This window comes from Rutilus rutilus, assembly GCF_951802725.1.
Source record: "Rutilus rutilus genome assembly, chromosome: 12".
In the NCBI taxonomy this organism is placed as follows: Eukaryota; Metazoa; Chordata; class Actinopteri; order Cypriniformes; family Leuciscidae; genus Rutilus; species Rutilus rutilus.
In genome coordinates, this window is record NC_140217.1 from 26,593,232 (window position 1) to 26,607,787 (window position 14,556).

Sequence of the window (14,556 nt, forward strand, 5' to 3'; positions counted from 1 at the left end):
AATCTGGCTTTGCTTGAGCCTCCTCCTCCAAATCTGTGGAAAGTTTACTCTGTGCAGACAATTTACAGTATCACACACACACACACACACACACACACACACACGCACACACACACACACACACGCACACACACACACACGCACACACACACACACACACACATTTCCCCCACTCACCACACATCCATAACCTGGTCCCTGGTTGCATCTGATAAGCAAAGATGAACGATGCTGATGAATCATCCTGCCGATCGATCACATCATAACTGCGGCCACTTGGTGCTCTGTGCATGCACCGCTTGATGGGAATTAATTATAAAAGTATGCGATTTATGGTTCTGGCTTTGATTTAATGGCCTCCTGAATCAGCGGAGCATCACTCTCAGGTGCCACTGAGAGGCTCTGCATGTACAAGCAGGATCGTCGCTGGATCTCAGAATGGTTCGGCTCAGGCGGTAATAGAAATGAGTGATGACTGAAGTTGGGGGAGTTTGTGCCATTTGCACTGATATGAACAGGCTTTTTATTTACTGCTGCTTCATATTAATCTCCCTTCAGGGTTCAGCAGTGCTTTTTTTTTCTGTTGGCCTGGTCAGGCCAGTAGTTTCAGTTTTAATCTAGCAAATATTTTATAATCTAGCTCACCACAAATTATATATATATTTTTTATATATTTGAATAAATTCTATGTTTTAAAAACCTTTACTACTAGGTTTTTAATTTTCAATATATTATACAGCATTAAATGCACGTATTCATAGCTGTATTCACTCTTGCAATACATATAATTTATTACACACTCACACACAAATCTCATCTCATGTCAACCACTTAGATACCATTAGATACCATTGGTAAAATGTTGCATAATGTTACATATGGTGAAAATTTTAATTGTAAGAATTTTCAGCAACAATTTTCAGTAAAGATGTTTTAGCCTTGGTTTACTTTGTTCACATGTGCTATTTTTAAATATTTAATCTTAGCAGCTTGTAATGGGGATGAGTTAAGGTGATGATACACAGGGCAACTTTTTGAGCAATGTTGCTGGGCAATGTTGCCGTCAACGGGCAACCAGATGAGACACAGGGCCCTCGATCGATCTAAATTATCCACATTTTCAATGGGAAAGTGCCCAAGCAACAATTTTGCCCTGCAACATTGCTCAAAAAGTTGTCCTGTGTATCATCACCTTTAGTCTTGAACAAATGTTTGCAAACACCCTAAATTTGGACCCTGCTGATAAACTATTCAACCTGTTACTATTTTTGATCTACTGAATCGTTGTTGTTTTTCCAGATGTTTTAATTGTGGAATAATCTCCTCTATTCAACACATTTGAATTTTACAAAAAAATTATATCAGTTATAGGCTACTATAGGAATATTCCTGTATACAAGATAATGAACATATTCTGATTAAACATGAACATTATTTTCCATTAAGTTGAGTTGTTGTCATTGAGTTGTGATGATTGGATTTACATGACATATGATCGAATTCAAATATCGGCATATTCTTGCGCATGTAAATGCAGACATTGAAAATATTTTGATATACTTATGTTATGTCTGAAATGTCAAGTATTTTTGATGTAGTTTAAATAACATGTATAGCAAAATATATGGTTGTTTGAAACTGTTCTGTAAATGTTAGGGTGAAACAAACTTGATTGCATTTTTTTGTGCCTGCCATCAGGGGCATTTTCTCCCCCGTGAAAATTTGGATTTCTCGGACCTAAATGTGAGCATTTTAAGGTGTTTGAAGGCCAAAAAAATTGGATAACAATAGCTTTAAAAGCATGTCAGTGGGCAGTAGCATAAATTATTTGTCAAGCAGTTGACAGGTGAAATATTCAAACACATTCGAGGACCATACAAATATAACTTATATATAACTTATAAATATATATTTATACTTATGAATTTTGCTTATAGTTTCTGTAATTAGCAAAGAACATTTGTGTTAAATAGGAATACATTGTAATAATGTTAATCAAGCTGACTAAATCACACGACTGCGCAGCAGTTCACATGCACTCACAATAAAAATACAATATAATTTAAAACAAAGACAAGCTCATTATATAAAGGAAATAATATTACAGATCTAGACAAATTGAGTTGCTTATAGTTAAAAGAATGTCATGAATGATAATTTAGGCTAGATGTATTGATTGGATTAGTGCGTGATATTGAAGAGTGCGCGCCTCGAGCACACGGCTGACACGACAGGAAAGTTCGTTTTTCTGAGTTTTATATTCTGACATACCGTGACAACATCTCATCTGACAGAGGACTGTGCGGCGCTGCTGACTGCGTTATTTATAAATAAAATAAAAATTTGCTGTGAGATTGTTTGCTGTTGCGTGCAAATCCTGGAGATATTCTAGGCTGAAATCACACAAGTGGTGCGTCTCTGTGTGAGACAGATTTCAACACTCACCAGTCAGAGACAGCAGCAAGGCCAAAGCACAATGAAAATAAGGCTACTTATGATTTACATGGTTTACATAGGCTATTGTCCGGTTTCATATTTGTCTGTCAACTTCTCAAAATACATTCGGGACTGAAGCCCCGGCAAAATCAGCTGGCGCCGACCCTGCCTGCCATATAACTTGTTTTATGTTTGCTGTGTTGCAGTGATGTATAATCATTGCCCTGCTGCAAGTACGTGCTAACTGGTTCTGTTCAGATAGGTGCGCAAAGTTTGGCCTCAATCCATATTTGTGGACACAGCAAACACGACCTGACTCTCATTGTGTACCCAGAGGCCATTCAGCTTGTGTGTCAGCGTTGTGGATAGAAATTTCATCTCCAGTGTTCTTTCTTACACCCTGTGCCAAATTTTTTTTTTTTTTTTTTTGCAGTTTTAGCTAAATCTAGATTTGCGGATTTTGCAGATCTAGTTTGCTGTTTGCAGATCTAGATAGAACATGTTTTGGCTGGAATTGCTCCAAATTTTTTGTTTATTGAACCTCTTGGGTTTTTTTTGTATTTGAATGCAACTTATATGGGAATATTTTGAATAGCACAATGTACAAGCACTTATTCACTCCTCCCTTGCTCATTTTCTCCTTTTGAATTTGATCTAAAGATCACAGTATGATATAAGTGATACATACACACCACATTAGAGAGGAGGTGATATTGAGAGTGCATGAGAGTTATGTGCTCCTGGGAAAGTCTGTGACCTTTGCGGACTGTGGGGTGTCCCAGGAGAGTATGTTCCACGTCACTGCAGTATTTCTGTCTGTTCCTGCAGCTACTGTAACCACAGAACAGAAACGGCTGTGCAAGAATGGAAAAGATAACGTTAATGGCCCAAATTTTATCCCAGGCTTTTTGCTTTAAGACGTTTTCACATGTGAACAGAAACCGTTTTTGAATCTGTTTTGTGCAACTTGTGTACTTTGTAATTTAATTTTGGTGTAATATTTTGAAATTACTTTTAACTTTTAAAGTTTCCATTTCCTGTTAGTTTTAACCATGGGTTGTTGATTTCATCATGGTCTTTGTTTTTATTTCATGGACAGTGGACACGTTTCTGTCTCATTTTCAAATAGTCTTATTTCAGTTAAGGAATCGGCTGAGAAACCAGAAGAACATTTCCAGAATTATTTACCTTTGAATATAAGATTTACAAAACCTGCTTGAAAAACTTCTAAATATGTAACAAAATATATATATTTAAATGTCTATTTAATCGAATGGGAGCAGTAGGGATCGAAACATTTGATGTATAAACAAACTTATAAATAAACTTTCCTTGCTCTGTCTGCCTGCATTTGTAGGAACCTCCTGTACGTGAACCCACAGAGCCTGAACTTCGCAAATCGTCAAGGTTCTGCCCGTAACATTACAGTGAAAGTACAGTTCATGAATGGGGAAGATCCTAGCAACGCTATGCCTGTAAGTTCTGACCGATTCATTTACAAAGTCTCATATAGCCAAACATGTCATGGGAAAGTACTCTCTTGATTTGGGGAAGTGGAATCATATACTTACAGTGATTTCTTCCATGGTCTCTTAGGTAATCTATGGGAAATCCAGCTGTGCAGAGTATTCAAAGGAGGCTTACACTTCTGTAGTCTATCATAATCGGTGAGTTCGTGGCTGCAGCATGTATTAAAACTCATGCAGAAGTCTTCAACATGAGATCAAACATCAGCTCAGGGAGTGACAGTCACAGTGTTAGTTGTACGTGATTTTGGAACAACAGTTGGTCAAGGTTTTGATTGATTTGGATTTTGCGTAAGAAATGGATTGTTTACACTGACGTTTTAATAATATTTCTCTTCTTTTTTCATTTCTCAAATGTTCTTTCCTCAGATCACCTGATTTCCACGATGAAGTTAAAATCAAGCTTCCAGCCTCGCTGACCGACCATCATCACATCCTTTTCACTTTCTACCACATCAGCTGTCAACAGAAACAGAACACTCCACTGGAGACGCCTGTTGGATACACGGTACATGTAGTGCTCCAAACACACACACACACACACACTATTATTCAAGAGTTTAGGATCAGTAAGATTTAATTTTTTAAAGAATTAATACTTTTATTCAGCAAAGGTTCATTATTGATCAAAGAGTGACAGAACACTTTTACATTGTTTCAAATAAAAAGTAAAATAAATGCTGTTTGACTTTTGAACTTGATTTCTTCTAATAAAAAATAAAATAAAAACCATTGTATCCTGGTTTTCAAACCCCCTTTTGGCATTAGAAAAATATTACTGTGAGGATTTACTAAAGACATTTGTAGGAGTTTCCCTTTCAGACGCAAAATTTATTGGAGGAGAGTTTTTAAATGAGTCATGCAAGGTGATTTACTAAGGATTGTGCTAGTCAATTTAGTGGTATTTGTGCCATTATTTAACGCCCAAAAGCATTAAACCAGACTTTGCGCTGCTCTTGGTAGATTATAGGTCGTTATGGAAATGATCCGGCTGCATCTGTGTTCTTTAAATTTGCACGTCGTCAGTCGATCACGCGCTGAACTTTCCACTCCAATTGGCGCTTTTTTGCCCTGTTTAGTAAATCTGGCCCTTGATGTAAACACCTCAATCGATCCAAATGAGCTCAAACCGAATTAAACTTCGATCAGATTGAAAGATGTGTAGGCCTGAAATATCCAGATCAAAATTAAGCATGTAAACAATTATACCCTACTATTTTCTCAATCAGATAAAAAATATGCTGTGCAAATGCACGTATATTTACATACGTTTTGCATCATACAAACATGTTTAAGATGTCTTACGAACTGGTCAGTGGATGAGACTGAATATTTACTAAATAGTTGCTAAAAAACCTCTTCTGACATAAATGTCAGCTTTCTTTTTAGATATGTCATCAAGAGAAAATACAACAATTGTTCTTGACATTATTGGATATACAAATCAGATTGGATTTATTCTGATTGACAAATTGACGATTAATGACAATTGATAATTTATGATTCATTTTCGATTGACAAAAATGAGTGCATGTGAACCTTCCTACTGAGGACTAGAGTAATGGCTGCTAAAACATTTATGTATTTTTGATCAAATAAATGCAGCACTGTTCACAAACACAAAATTAGCATTCGCACAGTGCTAATAGAGAACACATCTATCAGATTACACAGATTTTGGCAACAAGCCACCTTAATTCGATTATGTAGATCTGCTTTGTTGTGAACTTTTGAGATACATTGAGAATTTTGGAATTGGAGTACGACTCGTTGAATCAAATCTAATCATGTGCCTGAAGGTTCCCACCTATAATAAATGTTGTGTCTCTGTCTCCCTCAGTGGATTCCCATGCTGCAGAACGGACGCTTGAGAACAGGTCACTTCTGTCTGCCCGTATCGCTGGAGAAACCGCCTCAGTCTTACTCTGTTCTCTCTCCTGATGTAAGACAGTTTCTGTCATACAACACACATAGATAAATCTTGGAAGTTCTTTAATGAGATTTTGGTTATGTCAAGTACCTTTCATTTAATGCATTAGGTGTTAAGAGTTTCCTCATTGGTCAACAACATTTTTTAACAATGTTAAAACAAACTGGAACATGCTTTTACAATTTTGTTTACAGACCAAGTACTTATTTTTTCTGTATCGAGATGATACCATTATTGTTAGCAATGCTGTTATGTTTCAAAAACAGTGCAGTGGGATGATACTGTACAGATGATTGTTTTTGAGCGTTTGACAGCATTTTAGGGTAGCAATGTATAATAATAACCATTTATTGAAAGAAATTATACTGGAAGTTCATTCATGCATTTGTGTGTAGGTTCCTCTTCCTGGAATGAAATGGGTGGATAACCACAGAGGGGTGTTTAATGTAGAGGTTGTGGCTGCATCCACCATCCACACGCAGGTAACTAGTAGTTAAACTGTCAAAATACTGATTCATTTAAAGCCTACAAACACATGCATTCTCTGATGTGTTTCTTTCTTTCCCCAGGACCAGTATTTAGATAAGTTCTTTGCTCTGGTGCATGCGCTGGATGAGCACATGTTCCCTGTGAGGATAGGAGACATGCGCATTATGGAGAATAATCTGGAGGCAGAGCTGAAGTCTAGTATCGCAGCTTTGAATTCATCTCAGCTGGAGCCTGTGGTGCGCTTCCTTCACCTACTGCTGGACAAACTGGTTCTGCTGATGGTGCGGCCTCCTGTTATAGCTGGGCAGATAGGTACTCGCAGTCCTCCAACCTACACATTCTCAGAAAACACACAGAAAATATTCACAACTTTAAAGAAATACTGGGCTAATAGGATATTGGGCTCCATAGGTTCCACAATACAGGTTTAGAACATTGAATGATCACACAATTTTCATTTTAGCGTGATCCTTGCAAGTCATCTAAAATTATATTGCTAGTTCGGCCACAAATTAAAATTGTTATAATTTACTCTTTTTGCTATTTCCAATTTAAAAACAAATCATTCTTTTAAATCAGTTATTTTCAACCAGCTCACATATTAGACTGAAGGATTCGTTTGTGAATCAAATCAGAAGTTGGCCGTAGAACTTGTTTATTTTTTTAAATTGGATTCCCTTTTTATAATCGCTAGGATCAAGTCATTTACACATAAAGCTAGATGGGAGACTCTAGACTTTCTATTAAACACAAAAAAGTATATAACTTTGTTATTCATATATTTTATTAATTTATTTCAGAACTGCTTAAAACAGTTGCTAGTCTCCTGACGGTTTCCTAATTATCTTGCGTTTTATTTTCTATTTACTGTAGTGAATCTTGGTCAGGCCTCTTTTGAAGTGATGGCATCTATAGTGAACCGTCTACATAAGTACTTGGACACCAGTCAAGATATGCATGGGCGAAACAGCCTTCTCTCCTCATATATCCACTATGTCTTCCGTCTACCCAACATGGATCCCAACTCCCCCTCTCCAGGTCAGGTTTCAGCTTGATCTTTAAATCTGTGGCTTTTGGTGTTTAAGATTGGTTAAATTAGTTATTGCAATGTGTTTCTTTTTTAATGTATTCTGTTCTGCATATTAGGCCCAGGAGGATTGGGTGGTTCAGTGCATTATGCCACAATGGCTCGTTCTGCTGTTAGACCTGCAAGCCTCAACCTTAACCGCTCTCGTAGCCTTAGCAACAGCAACCCAGACATCTCTGGCACTCCCACTTCGCCAGATGATGAAGTACGCTCCATAATTGGCAGCAAGGTAAGTAGACACATTTCAGCTGATCTGTTGGCTACTATACTTTTCTATTAATAATATAGACACGTCGTCATAGTTCATATACATATCAAAGTGTATTTTATTAGTGCTGTTGAGACATTTTTTGATTGCTCCAGCTGGATGTATTCATTATTCTGCTTTTATAGATCATTGACTTTCTGCACTAGATTGCTTACTTAGCTGATCAGCATTTCCCAATGTACAGGTCAACCTATAGCTCACCAGAAAGACAAACTTTAGCTGGAACATTTTATGGACTTAACCCATGTTACACAATCTTGCAAAAAGGAAAAACAAAAATTAACTGTAACACAATGAATGTGTGGTTGAGAACGGTGTCCAAAATCCTTTCTACAGTTTGCCTTTGATGAAAGTGTAGCTGATAGCTCAGTGATTTGTATGCGCTGACTTCTTTGCTGTAGTACCCAATTTACTGAATAAATTATGCAAATCAGGGAAAATGCGAAATTTAATAACAGATTTATTATTCCACCATCAATAAACTGAAATCTTTAAGTACATGGCTGTAAATAAACTTTATCTAAATAAACAGTCTAACGACACTACATTCAAAACTACATTTTACAGTATATTTCTTAAAAATGTTTTACAAAAATAAATGTAATCATTTATGTCAAAATGTCAAAAATGTTACATTGCAAATCTGTTGAATGTTCTCATGGCAATTCAAGAATTTATTACATACAGAAGTTAGGGGTCAGTAAGGTTTTTTTTTTTATGTTTTTGAAAAAAAGTATCTTATGCTCACCAAGACTGCATTTATATGATTAAAAATACAGTAAACTGTAATGTTGTGAAATATTATTTCAATTTAAAATATCTGTTTTCCATTGTAATATATTTTGACATGCAATTTATTCCTGTTTTACTCCAGTCTTATGTGTCACATGATTCTTCAGAAATCATTCTAATATGCTGATTTGGTGCTCAAGAAACATTTCTTATTATCAGTGTTGGAAAGTTTGCTGCTTAATTTTAGTGGAAACTGTGACATTGTTCCCAGGATTATTTGATAGTCTATAACAGCTTTTATTTGAAATAATTGAAATCATTTATTTGAGTCTTTAAATGCATCTTTGGTGAACAAAAGTATTGATTTCTTACTTAAAAAATCTTGCTAAGCCCAAACTTTTAAGTTGTAGTGTGTATGATGTAGTTGACATGCTTTTAATAATGAACCACTTTCTCTGAACAGTTTTTTTTTTTTTTTACTTGAGGTTCACTTAAGTATTATTGGTGCTAACCACTGATCTTTTTCTCCCCTGTTGTATGAATGAAATCAATCTGATTTCACAATATGCGCTCTGTGCTAACTGTGCCTAACTTAAGCCCAAAGTATACTTCAACCATCCGCGTTTCGCGACGGACCGCACACTGTCTGCAAGACATAATTGTCATCATCAGGAGGGTCCGCCGACCTCCACACACACCGCATACAAGATGAAAGTTGAGACAGAAGAGCCCACTAGTTGGCAATATGCAGCATTTCATTCTCTCTTCTTCTAAACTTTGCATACAATGGTGAATGTCCTGCAAATGACTTAGTGCTGCCCTCTGACGATTTGTAGAGTATAGAAAAGCAATTGTACTGCCCATGTGTGGAACTCGCGTATCTGCACTCATTGAGTATACTTTAAAAGCTGTGCGGACACGACTGTGTGCGAGACGGAGCGGAATGCGGAACATGAAGTATACCCGGACCTTAAGCCTTTTTATTTTGTTACTTAAAGATGCTTGATACTCTAACCTGTTACTGTTCAGGAATGACAAATTAATATAAACTAACTTGCTCCCTTGCTCACTTGTTTCATTGACCTGTAACCTTTGACCTTTCACTGTTCCCTGGCTTGCTTGCGTCTGCCTGTGATCCTTTTGATGCCACCCTTGGCTTGCAGGGCTTAGATCGCTCCAACTCCTGGGTGCATACTATGGGGTGCAAAAGCGCCCCCTGGGGGACCAGCCCTGGCTCAACATCTGATGCTAAGCAGGTCATTCTGACTATCCCAACCCCCAAATATTAAGCAGAATCCCCCTCTTCACACAGCCCTTCCCAGTAGCACTAAAACAGCATTATCTAATAACTCCATGGCACATTTTCTCCTTCACTGCATTTTCCTTTTTTTCCATTTTCCCTTTTTATTTTCCCTTTTTCAACCCATTCACTCTTCTAAAACAGTTACTCTCAAAGCTGCCTCATTTTCTTATTCACCATTTCACTTTAAAAAGCATTGCATGGTCAGAACTAACCAATTTCCATTTTCTTTCTGCTTGGCATGTCATGATATGCTGCATGCACATGTATGCGTGTGTGTGTGTGTGTGAATGTTTTGTTTGTCTCGTGAAACTTTTTTTATTTAATTATTATTATTTTAATAACTGGCATCTGGTTAAGGCTAATCATTTTATTTTCTCATTACTCAGTGCCTGCAGTAGTCTGATTCATTAAAGCAAGCATACATGCATACATGAGCACATGCGTACATACATAAATGCATAATTTATCACACCAAAACACTTACAAAAATCTCTTCAGTCTCCTTATTGAGTAGACTCTGTAAAGACACCATATCCCTCATAATGGCTATTTGTCTGATGAAAACTATAATTGTTCAATTTAATAGTCAATTGTATATATATATTTTTTTAATCTATTGTGATATCACAGTTTTTGCAGTCTTGTTCTGTATTGTGTGTGTGTGTGTGTGTGTGTTTATTTGTATAGGTATTGGTAGTGGTTGGTGAATGGCACCACATACTCCTGTCCTCCACACTAATCTATTGTCACCCTTCCATTCATCCCCACCCGTAGGCCATGGAGCGCAGTGGCAATCGCATGTCATCGCACACTGAGAGCGCCAGTTTCTTGCAAACATTAACAGGACGCTTGCCGACCAAAAAGGTAGAGACCCAATTCCTGGAGAGCAGGAGCCGACCCTCTCCTCACCCGCGCCTGTCTGTCTTGGGATGACTGGATGTTGTTGTTGTTGTTGTTGTTGTTGTTTTGTTGCTGTGATTGTCATGTACTTGTGGATGCTGGGTACAAGATCTTCTCTTTACTATGAATGCCACCTGAAGAGGGAATGATGTGTCACTTGTGGTCACTGTTGGTCTTGCCCCAGTAAGCGGGTACTGTGTTGGATTGGGCTGTTTATTTGTTCAATGTTTGATCCATAGAATAATGAATCCTCCCCACTCTTGCAGCATCCCAATGGAACATTATGTCAAAGGACCGTTTCATATCCCACACTAGAACTAAGACACAGTGACTTGTATGCAGTGTATTTGGTGGTGAATGGTTCTTTGATGGTTCCTTCCTGTTCTCAGCTCTTTCATGAGGAGCTTGCCCTGCAGTGGGTGGTCAGCAGTGGCAGCGTGAGGGAGGGAGCCCTGCAACAGGCTTGGTTCTTCTTTGAGCTCATGGTAAGAACTACCACACCCATACGTTTCCATGCTTCCTCCTTTATGATCAAAAGTGTAGCATCTGCTGTTGAGGTTGTGAGAAGAACCGTGTGTTCTTGATCCTTTCTCGTTTCAGGTTAAGAGCATCATACACCACTTATACTTTACTGACCGACTGGAGTCTCCCAGGAAGAACCGCTTCCCTGAGCGCTTCATGGATGACATCACTGCTCTGGTTAGCACCATTGCTGGTGACATTGTCTCACGTTTCCAGAAGGTGAGTTTTTTTTTTTTTTTTTTTTGACCATTTTTATTTTGCTTTACATAATATAATTTATTGTGTTAAGAGAGATGTCCACAGAAACATGGGCACAAAAATAAACACACACATATATATTAGTGCTGTCAACGTTAACGTATGTGATTTAAAAATATTTAACGCAGCATCTGTTAAGTATTAGTATCAGTCATACTGGCCTTCATTCATAAAATGAAAATTGCCATTTAAACAAGTATTTAAAATAAAGGCTACTTTAAAAATATATATATTTTATGTTATTTCTACAATCATTTGGAGATTAACTGTGAAATTATTAAAATATTAAAACTTATAATAACTTATATTAAAAACGTAATTGTTTTTTAACTACGATTAATCACAATTAATTATAGAAAATGAATTGTGATTGATCTAGTTAATATTTTTAATCAATTGACAGCACTAATATATATATACTGTGCCCAGTTAAAGATTTTGACGTGGTGAGTTTGCTGTTTCATGTTTGTCTTTTCTTTACTGTCTTTTCAGGATCTTGAGTTGGTGGAAAGGCTCAACACCAGCTTGGCCTTTTTCCTCAATGACCTCCTGTCAGTCATGGATAGAGGCTTTGTCTTCACTCTCGTCAAAACCTACTGGAAACAGGTACCTTGAAAATTGAGCTCCAAACAACATGCTATGCTTTTTACACATTGTTTTTTCTGATGATCTTCTATTCCTCCTATTCCCAGGTGTCCACCAAGCTCTATGCACTACAGAACCCCACTCTAGAGTCTCTGAGACTGGATTTCCTGAGGATAGTCTGTAGCCATGAACACTACGTCACTCTAAACCTGCCATTCAGTCTACTTACACCCCCAGCATCCCCTTCTCCTTCAGTCTCCTCTGCCACATCTCAGGTATAAACACAAACTGAGAAAGGTGATAACTGTGATAAATTCTAAATGACAACAAAATTGGATTATAAAGACTTTCTTCCCAATTTTTTTTTTCTTTTTTTTCTTTCTCATTGTCTCCCACCAGAGTTCTGGTTTCTCTACCCATGTGCAGGACCAAAAGATAGCCAACATGTTTGAGCTGTCTGTGCCCTTCAGAGAGCAGCATTACCTCGCCGGTCTCGTTCTGACAGAGCTGGCTGTGATTCTAGACCCTGAGGCTGATAGCTCAGTACCCTGGTGTGTGCCCTATTTTCATTCTTATATATATATATATATGTATGTATGTATGTATGTATGTGTATGTATATGTATGTATTTTAATAGTTTTATTATTATATCATTCGTTTTAATACAATTTAATTTAAATTGTAGGTTTTTTTTCCATCTGGATTTGACCAAATGTGTAATCTGACACTTTTTGCTCTTGCTGTAGGATGTTTGGTCTCCATAAGAAGGTCATCAGCGTTGTTCATAATCTGCTGTCCAGTCATGACTCTGACCCACGTTATGCTGACCCTGAGGTCAAAGCCAGAGTCGCCCTGCTCTACCTACCACTCATAGGCATTGTCATGGAAACCCTTCCTCAGCTCCATGATTTCACTGGTATGTGTGTGTGTGTTTATTTATATATATACATATATATACACTACCGTTCAAAAGTTTGGGGTCAGTACGATTTTTTTATGTTTTTAAAAGAAGTCTCTTCTGCTCACCAAGGCTGCATTTATTTGATAAAAAACAATAAAAAAAAAACTGTTTTCTATTTTAATATATTTTAAACTGTCATTTATTCCTGTGATCAAAGCTGAATTTTCAGCATCATTACTCCAGTCTTCATTGTCACATGATCCTTCAGAAATCATTCTAATATGATGATTTGATGCTCAAGAATCATTTATGATTATTATCAATGTTGAAAACAGTTATTTACATTTTTATTTCATGATGCTATGATGAATAGAAAGTTCAAAAGAACAGCATTTATCTGAAATCTAAAGCTTTTGTAACTTAAACACTAACGTTCAAAAGTTTGGGGTCAGTAAGAATTTTATTTTTATTTTTGGGGGAAAAAAGGATGAGTTAAACTGATCAAAAATTACAGTAAAGACATTTATAATGTTAGAAAATATTCTATTTTAAATAAATGCTGTTCTTTTGAACTTTCTATTCATCAAAGAATTTTGAAAAAAATGTGTACACAACTGTTTTCAACATTGATAATAATAATGAATGTTTCTTGAGCATCAAATCATCATATTAGAATGATTTCTGAAGGATCAGGTGACTGAAGACTGAAGTAATGATGCTGAAAATTCAGCTTTGATCACAGGAATAAATTAGTTTAAAATATATTAAAATAGAAAACAGTCATTTTAAATTGTCATAATATTTCACAATATTACGTGTTTTTTTGTTGTTGTTTTTTTATCAAATAAATGCAGCCTTGGTGAGCAGAAGATATTTCTTTTAAAAACATTTTAAAAAAATCATACTGACCCCAAACTTTTGAACGGTAGTATATTGTTGTTGTTGTTGTTGTTGTTGTTGTTGTTGTTGTTGTTGTTGTTGTTGTTGTTGTTGTTGTTGTTGTTGTTGTTGTTGTTGTTGTTGTTGTTGTATTTTAACCTTACTTTTATCATAACAGAATCCCATAATCAGTGGGGGCGTCCTGTTGGTCCAGGTACCGAGGAGCAGGAAGCTGAGGGTAACAGTATGATCAGCCAAACGGTTGCCATGGCAATTGCAGGAACATCTGTGCCACAGATGTCACGGCCTAGTAGTTTTCTGCTCAATCCACAGGTATTGTGATCTCACTGTTCTTTTTATTAATTATATATTCATTGTTTATTATACTATTTTATTAAAAAACTAAAAATGCAACCATATTGAAATTACACAAAATATTGAAATTACAATCTCTTAGTAAATATTTTAGATTTTAGCTGACAAAAAAAGTTTAGAAATCCATGCAGTAAAGGGACAAAAATGTCACCCTTTGCAAGTTTTTGTGAACATCCTTTTTTATTTTCGGAAATCTTAAGCAGCCATAACTTCTACTATAATAATTCTTCTGAATGAAAAGAAAAGATTACTTGGTGTTACAGACAATTAGACCAAAAGCAAAGTTATACAACATGAAAGCTTCATCTTGCAGTGTATGACAAAGGAGAATACCAGTTCTTTACTAAAATCTACACACCTTGTT

The 14,556-nt window shown here is 36.5% G+C and overlaps 1 protein-coding gene across 13 annotated transcripts in view; it reads left to right on the plus strand.

Annotated features, from left to right (window-relative positions):
• The window catches only part of dock7 (dedicator of cytokinesis 7), a 46,646-nt gene that overhangs the window by 13,359 nt on the left and 18,731 nt on the right, over positions 1-14,556 (plus strand). For 9 of the 13 annotated variants that reach the window (XM_084426488.1, XM_084426481.1, XM_084426489.1 and 6 more), the window contains exons 15-31: positions 3,794-3,911; positions 4,033-4,103; positions 4,332-4,470; positions 5,803-5,904; positions 6,288-6,374; positions 6,462-6,693; positions 7,255-7,419; positions 7,528-7,697; positions 9,632-9,724; positions 10,546-10,635; positions 11,061-11,156; positions 11,272-11,412; positions 11,944-12,057; positions 12,144-12,311; positions 12,436-12,587; positions 12,784-12,953; positions 13,996-14,150. In XM_084426488.1, coding sequence (XP_084282614.1) covers positions 3,794-3,911; positions 4,033-4,103; positions 4,332-4,470; positions 5,803-5,904; positions 6,288-6,374; positions 6,462-6,693; positions 7,255-7,419; positions 7,528-7,697; positions 9,632-9,724; positions 10,546-10,635; positions 11,061-11,156; positions 11,272-11,412; positions 11,944-12,057; positions 12,144-12,311; positions 12,436-12,587; positions 12,784-12,953; positions 13,996-14,150 — 2,263 coding nt within the window. The remainder of the gene's footprint in view (positions 1-3,793; positions 3,912-4,032; positions 4,104-4,331; positions 4,471-5,802; positions 5,905-6,287; positions 6,375-6,461; positions 6,694-7,254; positions 7,420-7,527; positions 7,698-9,631; positions 9,725-10,545; positions 10,636-11,060; positions 11,157-11,271; positions 11,413-11,943; positions 12,058-12,143; positions 12,312-12,435; positions 12,588-12,783; positions 12,954-13,995; positions 14,151-14,556) is intronic. The other 4 variants (XM_084426493.1, XM_084426483.1, XM_084426484.1 and 1 more) reach the window with 1 other exon arrangement.